The sequence below is a fragment of the Coenobita brevimanus genome, chromosome 27 (genome assembly GCF_032717465.1).
Source record: "Coenobita brevimanus isolate Jiangsu-jjx chromosome 27, ASM3271746v2, whole genome shotgun sequence".
In the NCBI taxonomy this organism is placed as follows: domain Eukaryota; kingdom Metazoa; phylum Arthropoda; class Malacostraca; order Decapoda; family Coenobitidae; genus Coenobita; species Coenobita brevimanus.
In genome coordinates, this window is record NC_136980.1 from 32,759,185 (window position 1) to 32,773,795 (window position 14,611).

Here is a 14,611-nt window from a genome sequence, read left to right on the forward strand (position 1 = left end):
ACATGAAATGACTCTGGTGTGTTTACGATGTGGATAGTTTCTTTGTTGGAAAACAAAAAGTTAATGATGAAGGAACAATAAAATTCACGTTTTTGCCTTGGGTGCAACGTGTGAAAAAAGAAAAAAAAGAAAGGAAAGGTTTTGTGCCTGACCTTTGCTATGAACTGATGGTCGTTGGTAGAAAAAATTCGGCTCTTATGGTGTGTGAAGATACTACGTGTTGACGTAAATAATTAGGTAAGATCATTATGTGAGTTCAGTTCTTGTGAATTACTGTATACTGTACTATCATACAAATTATACTGCTTGGCTGACTTGTTTATTATTCATAATTACTGCATTCATGTGTATCTGAGAATAAGAAGTATGCAATCACTCCATGCTGACGACTTCAGTATGTTTGTTTTTTTCCTTTATTGTTGATGACTAATGACTCAAAAATAGTTTCACACTGTTTTTTTTCTTTTTGAAATGAGTGAGCCCAAACCAATTCTTGGCAAAATATGCACGATTCTGGGCGGCCATTATTCACGTGTTGATTAGGTCAAAAGTTTTTGCCTGAATGGTAATGAGGACTTTCAAGAGGCTTCGTAGCAATCCATGGTGGTTAAAATTTTTTATGGGGAGTATTAGGGAGCATAACTAGTCGGTTAGGTTAGGTTAGCATGCACCGATGTGTCAAGTCGGCGTGATCGTAATGTAAACACATGTCTTGGATGTCTAATGGCAGACATTTGTAATAACCTATCTTTAAATATATTTTCAACAAAAAATATAGGGCTTCCAGAACCTAACCTCCTATTTTACATGTAAATACTGTATATGTCACGTTTCAGCGTGAAATTGATTTTGCACGAGGTTCAGCAAAACCTGTCTCATGTTCTATGAAGACTACTGTACACCATGAAGCAAGTCATAATACAGGATGACCCAGAAAAACCTCCCAAGTTTCAAAGGTAAATGAAAAAAAAAGGGTTAAAGATAATCAAAATATTATTTGCACACATGAAACTTCATTCAATACACTCTTTATTCATCATGTTTTAAAGATGATATCCTCCAAATGGTGGCCATCATTGTCTATACACGCTTGGAGGCAATTTCTGAAGGCTTCCATGGCTCGATGGGTCATGTCGGGTGGAACAGCGGCTATCTCCAGCTGAATAGCAACCTTAAGGGCTTCAAGAGTTTTGGGTCGATGAGTAAACACTCATGATTTAAGGTAGCCCCACAGAAACAAATCACAAAGGGCGAGGTCAGGGGAACTGGCCGGCCACCCAATATCGCCATGCAACGAAATCACCCGATCCAGAAACATTTCCCTCAGCATTTGCAATGATCTTCGAGCTGTGTATGCTGTAGCTCCATCTTGCTGAAACCACACATCGAGTTCTTCAAGCTCAAGGTGTTCGAGTTGTGGCCTTAGAAAATTTGCGAGCATATCATTGTAACGGTCAGAAGTTACAGTATCAGTTACACCACACTCTTCAAAAAAGTAAGGACCCACGATGCCAACATCGGCAACAGCACGCCACACAGACACTCGATTGGAGTGCAACGGTCTTTTGTGTAGCATGTGAGGGTTGTCTTCAGACCAATAGTGAAAATTTTGTTTGTTTACAGAGCCACTCAAATGAAAATGAGATTCTTCACTGCACAAGAGAACAGCACCTTGCAGAATGTTCTCGCATAATTCCCTGCAGCTTATCCAGTCTCTCACATTGAGTTCTTGCACAACCATCATTTTGAATGGATGGAAGTGAAGGTCTCTGTGAAAGATTCTCCTTGCAGTTTCCCGGGATATCCCTACAGCTAAAGCATGCTTCCATGCAGAACATCTCGGAGACTGTACAACAAATTGCCTCAATGCTTCAATATTCTCAGGCATACGAGCGCTCCTAGATTGACCAAGTGATTTCCTTTTTAAAGCTAAGCCTGTTGCCCTGAAATTCTCAACCCACTGCAAGATGGTTTTCCGATCTGGAATGTTTAGGTTCCATGGAATGGTGAAACATCTTCGAAAGGCCCTCTGCACGGCGATCACAAACAGTTGTTTGTGAAGAATGCTTCGACAGTGAACGCACGGTGTGTTCCCGACCACGCCATATTGGCAACTAAGGACGGTTGGGGTTGGGCTACCAACAGACCTTAGCACCGCCCCTCCTGCCTCACTAGTGCCAGTGCTACAGCCTTTCGAAATGTTTTTTTTTTTTTTTGGGGGGGGGGTCACCCTGTATAACAGGTCCATAGAAAACGGGGTACTGTGAGGTAAACTAGTCCGTGATAGCATTGCTGCACCTCATCTTCGATACCATCGTATTTCTTTTGCTATTTTTCGAGATTTAGGCTATTTTTCCCTTCATTTTCAAGCAGCGGACTTTTTCAAATAACAGACATTCGTCCCCCCTTGTTAGTCTGTTGATTCGAGGGTCGACTGTATATCATCATCATCATCATCAGCCATTTCAGTATCCACTGCAGGACCAGCCTATCCCAACCGAAGTCGGGACGATACAGCCAATGTATCTCTACCAAGTGGCTTAGGCTGTCTGGTAAAGATTGTATGTAGGGTTAGAAGTGCTTGTAACTGTAGTTTTGGAGTGGGTTTGGATGTTTGTGTAGTCTGTGAAGCAAGTGTAATTGGCCCGTGCAACCCAATTGGGTGCATGTATACTTTATAGTCAGCGACACTGGTCCAACCACAGCACCACTTGTTTCTGCCAAAGTAGTATGTGGCTGGGTGAACACTCCCAAAGTTTAATTCCCTGGCGGGGTGCGAACCTTGGTTCATCCGTGTACGAAAACGCACACTACCACTGTACCACAGGGACTCGTGTGTGTGTGTGTGTGTGTGTGTATATATATATATATATATATATATATATATATATATATATATATATATATATATATATATAAAACATCATCATCATCATCGTTTTCAGCCGTTTGAGTATCCATTGCAGGACCGGCCTATCCCAACCGAAGTCGGGATGATACAGCCATTGTATCTCTACCAAGTGGCTTAGGCTGTCTGGTAGAGATTGTATGTATGGTGAGAAGTGCTTGTAAGTGTACTGGCAATGTTGTAGTGGTTTTGAATGTGTGTGTAGTCTGTGAACCAAGTGCCTGCGCAGGCCGACTGGGTGCAAGCATATTTTATAGTAAGCGACACTGGTTCAACCACAGCACCCTTTGTGTCCGCCAAAGTAGTACGTGGCTGGGTGAACACTTCTAAAGTATCTTACCTTGGTGGGGCATGAACCCTGGCTCACCCGTGTACGAAATGCACACTCTACCACTGAACCACAGAGGCTCCATATATATATATATATATATATATATATATATATATATATATATATTGCTATGATAGACGATTTGTTATTGCGAGCTTTTATTTCCCACCGTCCTTATCATAGTCTGCTATACTAGGCGACATTTGGAATAAGAGCGATGTAATTACCTTCGTCAGTGAATGGTTCAATAAATGTGAAAATGAAAGAAGAATCTTTGAAGATCACAGGTGGCCGTTAGATGAGTAACATTCCATCACTGCATATTTTGTACACACACACACACACACACACACACACACACACACACACACACACACACACACACAGTTAATAAGAAAAGCTTGGGTAAATCACATAGAAGAACACAGTATGATAACAGAAAGACAGTTTGGTTTCAGAAAAGGAAAATCATGTGTTACTAATCTGTTGAGCTTCTATGACAGAGTAACAGGCACATTACAGGAAAGAGAAGGATGGGTGGACAGTATCTATTTAGATTTCAAGAAAGCATTTGACACAGTACCACACCAAAGACTTTTATGGAAACTGTATCATCAAGGAGGAATTCGAGGCAAACTGTATTGTTGGATGCAAGATTTTCTCATAAAAATAGAAATGAGAACAGTACTAAGGGGAAATTACTCATCATGGAAACAAGTGGTAAGTGGAGTACCACAGGGCTCAGTGCTGGCACCAATCATGTTTTTAGTGTATATAAATGATATAAACAGTAACACTGGAAATGAAAGCTATCTAAATATGTTTGCAGGTGATGCAAAAATACAAAGGAGAATTACTAACACAGACTCTTGTAAAGAGCTACAAGAAGAATTAAATAAACTTCATGAATGGAGTAATACATGGCAAATGGAATTCAATGTGGACAAGTGTCATGTAATCAAGTTTGGTAAAAGTGGAAAAAGACCTGACTGGGATTATACATTAGGAAATAAAACCCTACACACATCAGAAAGAGAGAAGGACCTAGGTGTGATTATCAATAACAGACTATCTCCGGCTGACCACATCAGTGAGAAGGTACGGAACATGTATACACTGCTTGCCAATATGAGAATAGTGTTCACATACATAAATGAAGACATGCTAAGAAAGATAATAAAATATATCATCAGACCAACCCTGGAGTATGCATCAGTAGTCTGGAGTCCTCATTTCAAAAAACACATAAACAAGATTGAAAATGTTCAAAGGGCCGCTACAAGATGGGTACCAAGGTTAAGGGATCTAAGCTATGAAGAAACTGAATCTACCAACACTACAGGAGAGAAGGAAAAGAGGTGACATGATTATGCTATATAAATGCATATCAGGGAAGGAGAAAATAGACATAAATGATTACTTAACCTATGGGGAAGCATCAGCAAGAAGACATGGCAGCGAGAGAGAGAGAGAGAGAGACGTAATGAGATAAAGAGAGGTGATAAAGACGTAATGAATTTTAGTTTCCCAAATAGAGCAATTGATCAGTGGAATGCACTACCGAATGAAATAGTGTATGCCAAAACAATTCACAAATTTAAGGATATGTACGATAAATATGGTTTAAGACACGGGACAGTACGAGCTTGACTCATTCCTGTAAAGATACAATTAGGTAAGAATAATCAGGTAAGAACACACACACACACACACACACACACACACACACACACACACACACGGTAGATAGATAGATACATACATAGACAGATACACAATATAATCTCTGGCAGCAGGCCAAACCGCTGAATAGTTGTACTGAAGGCTATGAATGGGAAGACCAAGTACTAATGAGCAGAAACAAGTTAATTTGAAATGCCTCTGCTTCACTCGTCTACTGTAAATTATATATTGCATGTGTTGCTTGAGGCACTGAACAGGTTAAGTTGACAATGTTTACTTTGCTGACTCGACGATTTTTTTTTTTTCATGGAGTGTATTTGAAACCCAGGAACGTTGTTTCTGTATCAGAAGTGCTCAGAATAAGTGAATAATTCTCTCTCTCTCTCTCTCTCTCTCTCTCTCTCTCTCTCTCTCTCTCTCTCTCTCTCTCTCTCTCTCTCTCTCTCTCTCTCTCTCTCTCTCTCTCTCAGGGCTGTGGCTCAGGCTGATTAATCTGTAGCTCAATCAGAATATAAAAATAGCGTCTCAGAAGTGGTGGAACATACTCACTTTCTGCTTTCTTTGGTGTTAGCGCATCCACACTTCCACTTGAAAGGCAGAATGGCACAGTTACTTACTGCCTGAAGAAGATTGTCATTTTCCCTGATGTATTTAACAATATGCAATATTTTGAAGTTCTTAGTGTGCCCTATTCCCACAGTCCTAAGGTAAAACTTACTAATTTTGCGTTTAGGTCCGTTTGGGTGACATACATTAACTTTCTGATTAGATTTAAATGTCATTATTAAGTACCTCGCAACACAAATATATTTTTCTGGCTAGACGCTGCACAAAACTTTTCTTTTAATTGCTCTTTGCACGTGAGAATTTTCTGGTTGGCGGAATTTTGGTGTTATTATTTACAAAAAAATTGTAATATATCCTACCAATGAACATATGTATTATTCTCTTGTCTCCGGCAGGGGGACAGCAGCACGTGGTTGTGGCCATGGACGTGAGTGACAGGAGGAGTGTAGAGGACGCCATGAAGTCAGCCCAGGATCGGTGTGGCGCCCTGCCCTCATTGTTAGTCAACTGTGCCGGCGTGGCCATCGCCGCTCCCCTCTTAGAGACCGATGATGACTCCTGGGAGAAAAATATTGGTGTCAACCTGACGGTCAGTTCCAAGTTTTTACATCATTGCACTGAATAATAGTACATGACATAAAAAGCAGCAGAATATGGTCAAACTAGAATGAGATTAGTAATGATACTTAGGCAACAAAGTATTATTATCTTCTTTTACTCCACAGGGAATTTTCTTGGTAACCCAGGCTTTTGCAACATCACTGCTGGAAACTGGGAGAGATTCCAAGGGTGCAGTAGTGAATATTGCAAGCATTATGGGGAAAACTGGCTGTACCACTATGAGCGCCTATACTGCCAGCAAAGGAGGAGTTATTTCACTCACCAAGACGTGTGCTGCGGAATTCGCGAGGTAGCTAAACATTGTGGCATCCAGACAATGGCCTGATCTTGGTTTCCATGCACAGTATTTGCTTTAATGCTGGTAAATATTTTACCCATAGATAAAGAACGATATTTTGTAATATAATTAATCCGAACTGAAGTTCAAGTTGCTGAAACTCCTTACCCTTTCAGGAGAGCCATACGTGTAAACTGTGTGCTACCTGGATTGATTGATACACCAATGTCAGCAGGCATAAGTGAGGAGGAACTTAAGAACATCATGCCCCTCATACCTTTGAGTAGAAGTGGCCGCCCTGAAGGTTAGTGGAGGCAATGAGTTGGTTGGTAGGGAGATGTCGTGAGATGGCTTGTGGCTGGATTTGTGAGTTGATAATACTTAATTAGCCGGATGTAGACCAGTCAGACGAGTGGTTGGCAGGGCAAGGTGTCATTTTTGCCTCAGGCTTCGCTAGGCTATATGTACAGATTCTTTTCTACATAGTTCTGCAGTTACATATATTGAATAATTTCACATTATACTGTACAAATGGTCACATAAATAGTTGGAGAATAGAAGTGCATTTTCATATATTATATCTAACCAGAACTAAATGATATAAAGCGAATAAAGATGAAAGACGATTTTCTTATACAACTATTTTTCTTCTACTTTTGTTGCGAATATTAAATCTGATTATTATAAGTGTTGTAAAGAATTCACGCGAATCCAACAGTTTTATTATTTAAGGTAAACTAAGATATACATGAAATTTGGTACCTCTATTTTTTTTTTTTTTCTCCCCTCTCTCTACAAAGTTGAAGGAGTGTGATGGCACCAAGTCAGTTGTGAGGAATCTGATAATTGTTTCATGTACAGTATGTGATCGATATTTCATCTGCAATTTTTTTTCGTTGGATACTAATAAAAACAGTGTTTGCCGTGCATAGCACCATCAAACACAGTATCCGTAAACAAGAAACTACAATTATGAGAATAATTAACCATGACAATTTCCATTCCCCATGCTCTAAGTTGTACATTAATTACACTCAGTATGACATCTCTCATTGCTCAACAACCTGTTTACTAGGCAGTGACGTCCCATGCCTCACCGGCATAGGACCCAATCCTATTTATCACACACTGCAGCACCTTGCAGGCCAAACATAACAACATCCCACACTTCATTACTGGCTGCACTAAAATCACTCCCACAGTTCACTTACTCTTCGAAATTGAAGTCCTCGCTGTTAAAGAATATCTTCATATGAGAAGCATACAGTTCCACACAGCAGCCTACGCTAACACACAGTACCCCTGTCATTATTTAACAGGGACACAGAAAACAATTAGGCATATAAAATTATTATGCACAAACATTACCAGACCCTGTTCAACAATATCCCACCTTCAGATATCCCAGCACTAGCCATGAAGAAACAATTACATACTCATTTCCCGTGCAGGACGATAACCTCAGTAACAACGCTGTATTACAAACCGTCCCCTCAAAATTCACCACACACAGAGTCGTCCTAAAGTAGAACTGATCGAGTACAACTTGCTAGACTTAGATCAGGACAAAACCTAATCCTTTTCAGTTACCAGCTTTGATTCAGGTTGGGTGGAACTGAAGACTATAACGATCTTCTAGAATGGACCCACACAATATAACACATATAATGGAGCACTGTACAGCATATAACACACTAAGGCGCAGACACAGCATCACAGGGGTAGAGAATCTGTGGAACGAACCCAATGGGGCAGTTACTTGCCTGTAACTGACGGGCCTGCTTGGTCAGGCAGACTGGGGTTATGCCAAACAACAACAAAATATGAAATCTTATGCGGTAAGTCCTCATGAGGAAAATTGTTATGAGACTTAGAATAAAATATGCAAAATGGAGTAACAAAAAAATAGGAAGGTCTGTATCCTGGTAAGGCTTACTCCTAAATTACTGAGAAGACTGCGGCCGGCTTGGCGATAGGTTAACAAAACAGACAGTATGACCTTCCATATTCTGTGGTGACAGCGTTAACATAAATGAACACCAAGAGAGGGTGCAATATACCCGTGTCTTATAAATGGTCTAAGGGAAAAATATTTGCTTTGGTCTAATGATGTAAGCCTTTCACTGATTGATCTCAACATCGAATTACATCATTTATGCCTAACTCTACCCTTTCATCAAGTGTAGTCCTAGCTGAATCAGAATTGTTTGCTTTGTTCTTTTCAGTTTCATTGACCTTTTATGTTTTTCTTATAATCAAATCTCCTCATCGTTGGTTTACTCCTCAGTTCTTCCACTAACTTTGGTCCAAACCATAATCTTAACTGTCGGAGTCGTTGGGTGGAACATTTTACCTTGCCCTTTGGCCTTGACGTTTGGCTGCTCTTAAAACCTAATATTTTCGTCCTTGCCTTATCTACAACTTTTCCGGCAGATTTGCTCTAAATTGGATTTAAACAGTTTTGGCTGACCTTGCTATCTGACCTTGACCTTTGGTCTTTCTCTGTGGCCTTTGCCTTTGGCTGATTGTTCTCAAAATCTAATTCCTTCATACTTTCTTTCCCTGAACCATTGTAGAAAGTTTGGTGTAATCTGGACAAATACCTCGTAAGTACATCTTTCTGTGAGACATGGACCTTTATCTTTCATCCATCCATCCATCATCCAATCCTAAGGTGCCCCGTGAGGAGCGTAGGAGCCCGGGGCTAGGCAAGTTTACTGTTATAAAACAAGATCAACCTACAGGTTGATCCTCAACCGTTGTTCTAAGTTTGGTCTAAATCAGATGAAATTTGTTTAGTTATTTTTTTTTTCTCACACAGACACACACGGGTAGAACCTTGACAATCCTCTGTGACTTTGACCTTTGAATTATCCTTCTAAAAAAAAACTTATTCCTCCAATCTTGTCTTACCCTTAACCCTTCCACCACGTTTTTTCTAAAAACATAATGTGTTGAGGTTAACTTTGCCATGTGACCTTGATTTTTGACTTGTTGGACTCCAGATGAATTGGCCTACCGTTTGACTGATTCTCAACCCTTCCATAGCTTTGTCTAAAATCAGATCTAAACTGAGTTACTGTAGTATCTTTACACAGACAAACACAGACGCACACACACATGCACATACGTGCCAGGAAAAGCATTAAATCTACTGAACTGTCGCCCTTGCAGGTGTAAAAATCTCTAATGCAATAATCTTATAAAATATATTTTTATCATCCAATCCTTCTGTGTTTCACTGGATCATAGAGGTTCGGGCCCAGAATGATCATTCCCGTCATGTAAGGCAAGGGTCGTCATGTATGCAATGTACCTCAACCATCCCTCAGATGGAACTCTTTATGAGACCCATCACACTGGAATGCCTTAACCTACTAGACCACCACGCGTCCATTTTGCTGTATGGTTATCACCCAGTGTGTTAAGTGGTTTCCTGGGTGTTATACATACAACACGTACTTGCGGTGCTCAGAATGCCATATCTGAATTCTGCTTACCGTGATGTTGAGACGTCGGATCTCTAGCATAATTTCTCAAACCCCAGTATTTTTTTTTTTTTCCGACACATCACCATGTCCATAACCTTTGGCCTTGCAAATTTCCTTTGGCAGCAGTTGACACCATGTCTCCCGTTAGCCAATCGCAAGCGCTGTCAGAACCGACCGTTGAGGATCAGCAGCCACTTACAAGATGATGACAGTTCAAACATAAAACAGTGTGTTTGGCTGCCGTAGCTGAGTTAAAATATATTTACCTGCAACAGACGTGTCTCTCCTCGGATCTTTCATAAAGAAATCCGTGAATAATAAACGTATTGCGACCAAATAAGGTGTACCAAATTAGTATTGTATCACAGGACCGTTGTTGAGTTCTCAATCACACAGTTAAAACTACCAGAACTACAGATGCACTAATAACAGAATGTGTATTGGCCGTCCTTTCTCGCCCTGTATGTCGCGCATTATGTGGGGCCAGTACCACACAGAAAGGAAGATTGTCATGGCGTAGAAATTAATAGTATGGTAAGAGGTATTCATCATTGACTTCCAGAGGATGTAATAGATCTCTGTATCTCATTTCACGCCTTCTGCACAGTAGACTAGGAAGATAAACTGTCACTAGCTCACTTTTCTGCATTGTAACATAACTTGGGGTATAGTATATTTTACTTTTATCTCCACTTGAACTGTTGATAATTTGATGTTGGTGTTGTTATTCATTGTATCAAGCTGTGGCAGATTTCGTCTGCAACACTTAATAAGTTCACCCCAAACAGCAATTAAGTGCTGTGCCACACCCAAATCTTTAATTTTAACTAATTTATATAGTTAAAGGGAAGTCATCAAACCACGATAAATAACCTTACCATTCTGGAATGACACAAACGTTGAACCTAACCATTCTTGAGTGACACAAATGTACGAACTGCGCATAAAATATTTCTAGTTATCTTCTTTCACAGAAATACAACAGTCCCCCTAAGACAGAATACAGAGGCGGCTATGATATATTGACTGGTATCACCAGCTTATTACACGGCCATAACGCACTGATAATATTAATCTGCGTGTCGTGGGACAGGAGACTTTAACCCTCTCACTCTTTTGCATTTTTGCGCACACTATTTCGTAAATATACCGCTGTACAAGCACTGCAACTGTATATCATCCTTGCTTAAAGTAAGTGTGGTAAATACATGTAGTTATCTTTTTTACTAGTAAAATGGGACCCGCTATTGCCCTTCCTTTTTAGTTATAACAATATGCCAACTGGATAGCATAGATTCTTAATACATAACAGAAACCTTTAAGAAGCTCTGCTATACGGTAGGCATGTTGTTAGAACTAAAAAGGAAGGCTGTCGATTCAATTAAAAAGAAAAGAGAAAATGCCAGTGTTCAGTCAAACGATGACAATACAAGACATGCATCTGTCCCCAACTCAGCTAAAGTTTCGGGCATCAACGAGAACTTACAGAAAGCAGGCCTCCGGATCGCAACATCCCTAGAACGTAAAACAGGAGAAATAGTCAAAACAAAAGTGAAAGGAAGTAGAAATGACAGCAGTGTAGTTTACAGAAAACTTTGCAGTGGATGCTCAAAAACGTACATAGGAAAAACAGAACGTGGAATGGATACAAGGATAGTAGAATACAAAGCACATGTGCGATGTCACACATTATACAACCCCTTAGTGTTGCACATAGATCAGCACAATCATTTGCTCAAGTGGGTAGAAACTACCAACATCGAGGAAGATCTGAATAAGAAAAATTATAAAAATGTTGGCAGCAGCACACACTTGTGTGAAAAATGTAACTATCCATAATGAAGGATTTTCAGCCTAAGTAGATGTACAGCAAGGATAGCACTGGTGTCCTAATCAGGGATGGAGTAGGATGACGGAATTTTCCTAGGAGTATAAGTAGCCAATCAGGTTGCGGCACGAAAAGTGGGAGGAAATATTCAGGGATATAAATGTCACGGCTCTATGACCTCTTGTTTAGAGGGACTTTGAAGCATAGTTATGGATGGTACGGACGTGCGTGCCTTGCTCTACTTTAGCTTCAGGGCAGCCCCACAGGCATTAGCATTTTATTCACCATGAACTTGTTGTTAACTTAGGTTAGCTAGTAGTTATTCTCCTCCCTTTCTCATCTAAAGATCCAGTAGGCGATTCTATCTGTTTCATGAGATTGCCTTTCCTTACTCACCTCTGGAGTGACCCCTTCACTGATCAGTCTTAGTTGTCTTATTCTGGGTATTTTGTCCCTTGCTCGTTTCTTTTTCATTTTCCTCCTACTTCCCCCCGTGAGGGAGTGGTGGCTACTATGGCGGACATCGCTGCTGCCACTCCCACTTTCAGGGGGAAAGATTGTCCTCATGGACCCATGACTGTACCACATACTGACAGGCCCCAGACTAGTTTCTATAAATACATTTACATTTCTGTAAATATTGCTTCCTACATGCTGTCGGTTCCACTTCCTTGATTAATCTTAATCCTGTAATTATTGAGAGACAACTGTGCTGATGGGTGAAGGAAGTGAAAACACTTGCTAGTGGAGACATTCTGGTTAAGGCTGTTACTTCCTCTCAGGTAAAGGACTTGTCACGCTGCATTAGTTTCATTGTTATGATGCTGAACCGAGGATTCTGGTTCCATGAATTCCTGCAAGGGTGTTATCACTTATATGGACCTCATGTCTATGGAAGAGGACGACAACATACGTGAATTTGCTCATCAGGATGAAATTGATGCTAGATTTATAACTAGATTCTCGAAACGTAAGAGGACTAAGACTGCCACCAGTATCTTGACTTTTTGCAAAGTTTCTCTCCCTGTGCAAGTCAAAGTTGGTTGCAAAATTGTTAACGTCAGGCCATATATCCATAACCCTCTTCATTGTTCAAGATCTCAACTGTATGTACTTAAAGACAAATTTTGTCCGGCTTCTCAGCCAGTGTGTGGCAGGTGTGCAGCTCAGGGTCATGATGCTGAACACAGCACTGTGAGTCTGTAAGTTGCTTTCATTGCAAGCGTCATCACTTCACTTCCTCGAGGAAATGTCACAACTATAAGGAGGAGAAGAAAGTCTGCACAGTGAAGGCAATGGAGGGCATATCCTGTTATCCTGCTAGGAAGGTGAGGGAGTTGCATGCGACTCCCAAACCTAATGTCTCCTCTGCATCGGCAGTTGTGTCCCGTCCTTTATTGTGCAGAGTGGAAACACAAACCGACCCTGTCCCCAGCACTCTTGTCACTCGTTCTGCCTCTTGGTCTGATAATCCTGTGAGTTCCAGCTAATACTGTTATTCCTGTTGCAGCTTGTTACTCTCAGGCTGCTGATACTTCTCAGTCAGTACGGCCTAAATCGAAGTCTGACAAGACTTATAAGATTGATCTGATCACCCATACTAAGCAGTCACGTCCTTATGTACCTCCTGCTCCTGCTGCAGCAAGGGAGATAAAGGTTAGCTCTCTTAGAGGAGTCTCGGAGCCTTGTTATAGATGATAATATGGAGGTTTCCGTCAGCAATCACTGAGATACGCCCCTCTGTAGTCTCTCACCTGTTGGCAGGCGGCATAAAAGACGGAGCACAATGGCCCACCTCGTAAATCTTAAACTCTCGCATTCACTGTATTAGAGTGAAATTGTTGGATTCTCAGGAATAAATTACACACTAAAAAACTCTTGCTATCCATACATAGGCCAGACGTTATTTGTTTACAGGGGTTGCGCTTGGAAGGTCACCCTGATCTTCTGCAATTCAAACGCTACCAATCGTATAGAAGACATGATGGTCAAGACATTGTCATACGCTAATGCACATCACACCGACGAACAGAAGTGGTTATAAATTCTTCACATGCCTGTCTATTTGCTGTCTCTCCTGTCCTCCACATTGATAGTGTTGCTTGAAATTCACTTTTGACCACCTTCCTGGAAATTAAGTAGTGTTGGGAGATTTTAATGCCCATCTCTATCACTCAGGTTGCTTAAAGATGGATAGTCATGGAGAACAAATAGCTGACCTAATAATACAGTCCAGCCACTCTCTTCTGAGTGATGGTAAAGTGACTTGTGTAGATGATCGTACTGGAATTTTTTCGGCCATAGACTTATCCCTGGCCTCCCCAGATATGCAAGATTTCTAATGGGATCTTCATGACAACTCCTGGGGAAGTGATCCTTTACCCATCTGACTTTCTTATTTAATCGACCATTTTTGGATCCTCCACTTCCAAAATTAAATAAATCCTTAAGGGATCTTTCTCAAGGATCACCAAGTTAGATATATCTGAAGAGACCATAGATGTAAAAGCCCAAAATTTAACTAATTCTAGATTACACGCAGCTGGTGCTGATTTGTGTCCACGGTGAATTGCTTAACTCCACTGACTAAAGTCTAGTCTACTATTAACCTACTAATTAATAAACGCCTTTATAACCCCATGACCACTCTGCAGGTGGCCAACAACACCAATGATAATCCCGAGGACATTGCTGACATCCTTGCCAGGAGTTTTTCCTCATATAAGTAGCTTAGCCAGTTATGACCAGCGTTTTCAAGACCATAAACACCTGGCTGAGCTACGAGTAAGATACCTTGCCACAGAAGATGTAAACACCCCATACAACCAAAAATTTATGGTGAATGAATTTCTCCCTGCCCTAGAATCCTATAAAGCCACCAGTCCTGAGCCGGATACCATCACGT

General features: G+C 40.8%; 1 protein-coding gene across 1 annotated transcript in view; it reads left to right on the forward strand.

Annotated features, from left to right (window-relative positions):
* The window catches only part of LOC145394528 ((3R)-3-hydroxyacyl-CoA dehydrogenase-like), a 97,755-nt gene that overhangs the window by 37,642 nt on the left and 45,502 nt on the right, over positions 1-14,611 (forward strand). The window contains exons 3-5 of the mRNA XM_080268366.1: positions 5,885-6,078; positions 6,215-6,399; positions 6,564-6,691. Coding sequence (XP_080124492.1) covers positions 5,885-6,078; positions 6,215-6,399; positions 6,564-6,691 — 507 coding nt within the window. The remainder of the gene's footprint in view (positions 1-5,884; positions 6,079-6,214; positions 6,400-6,563; positions 6,692-14,611) is intronic.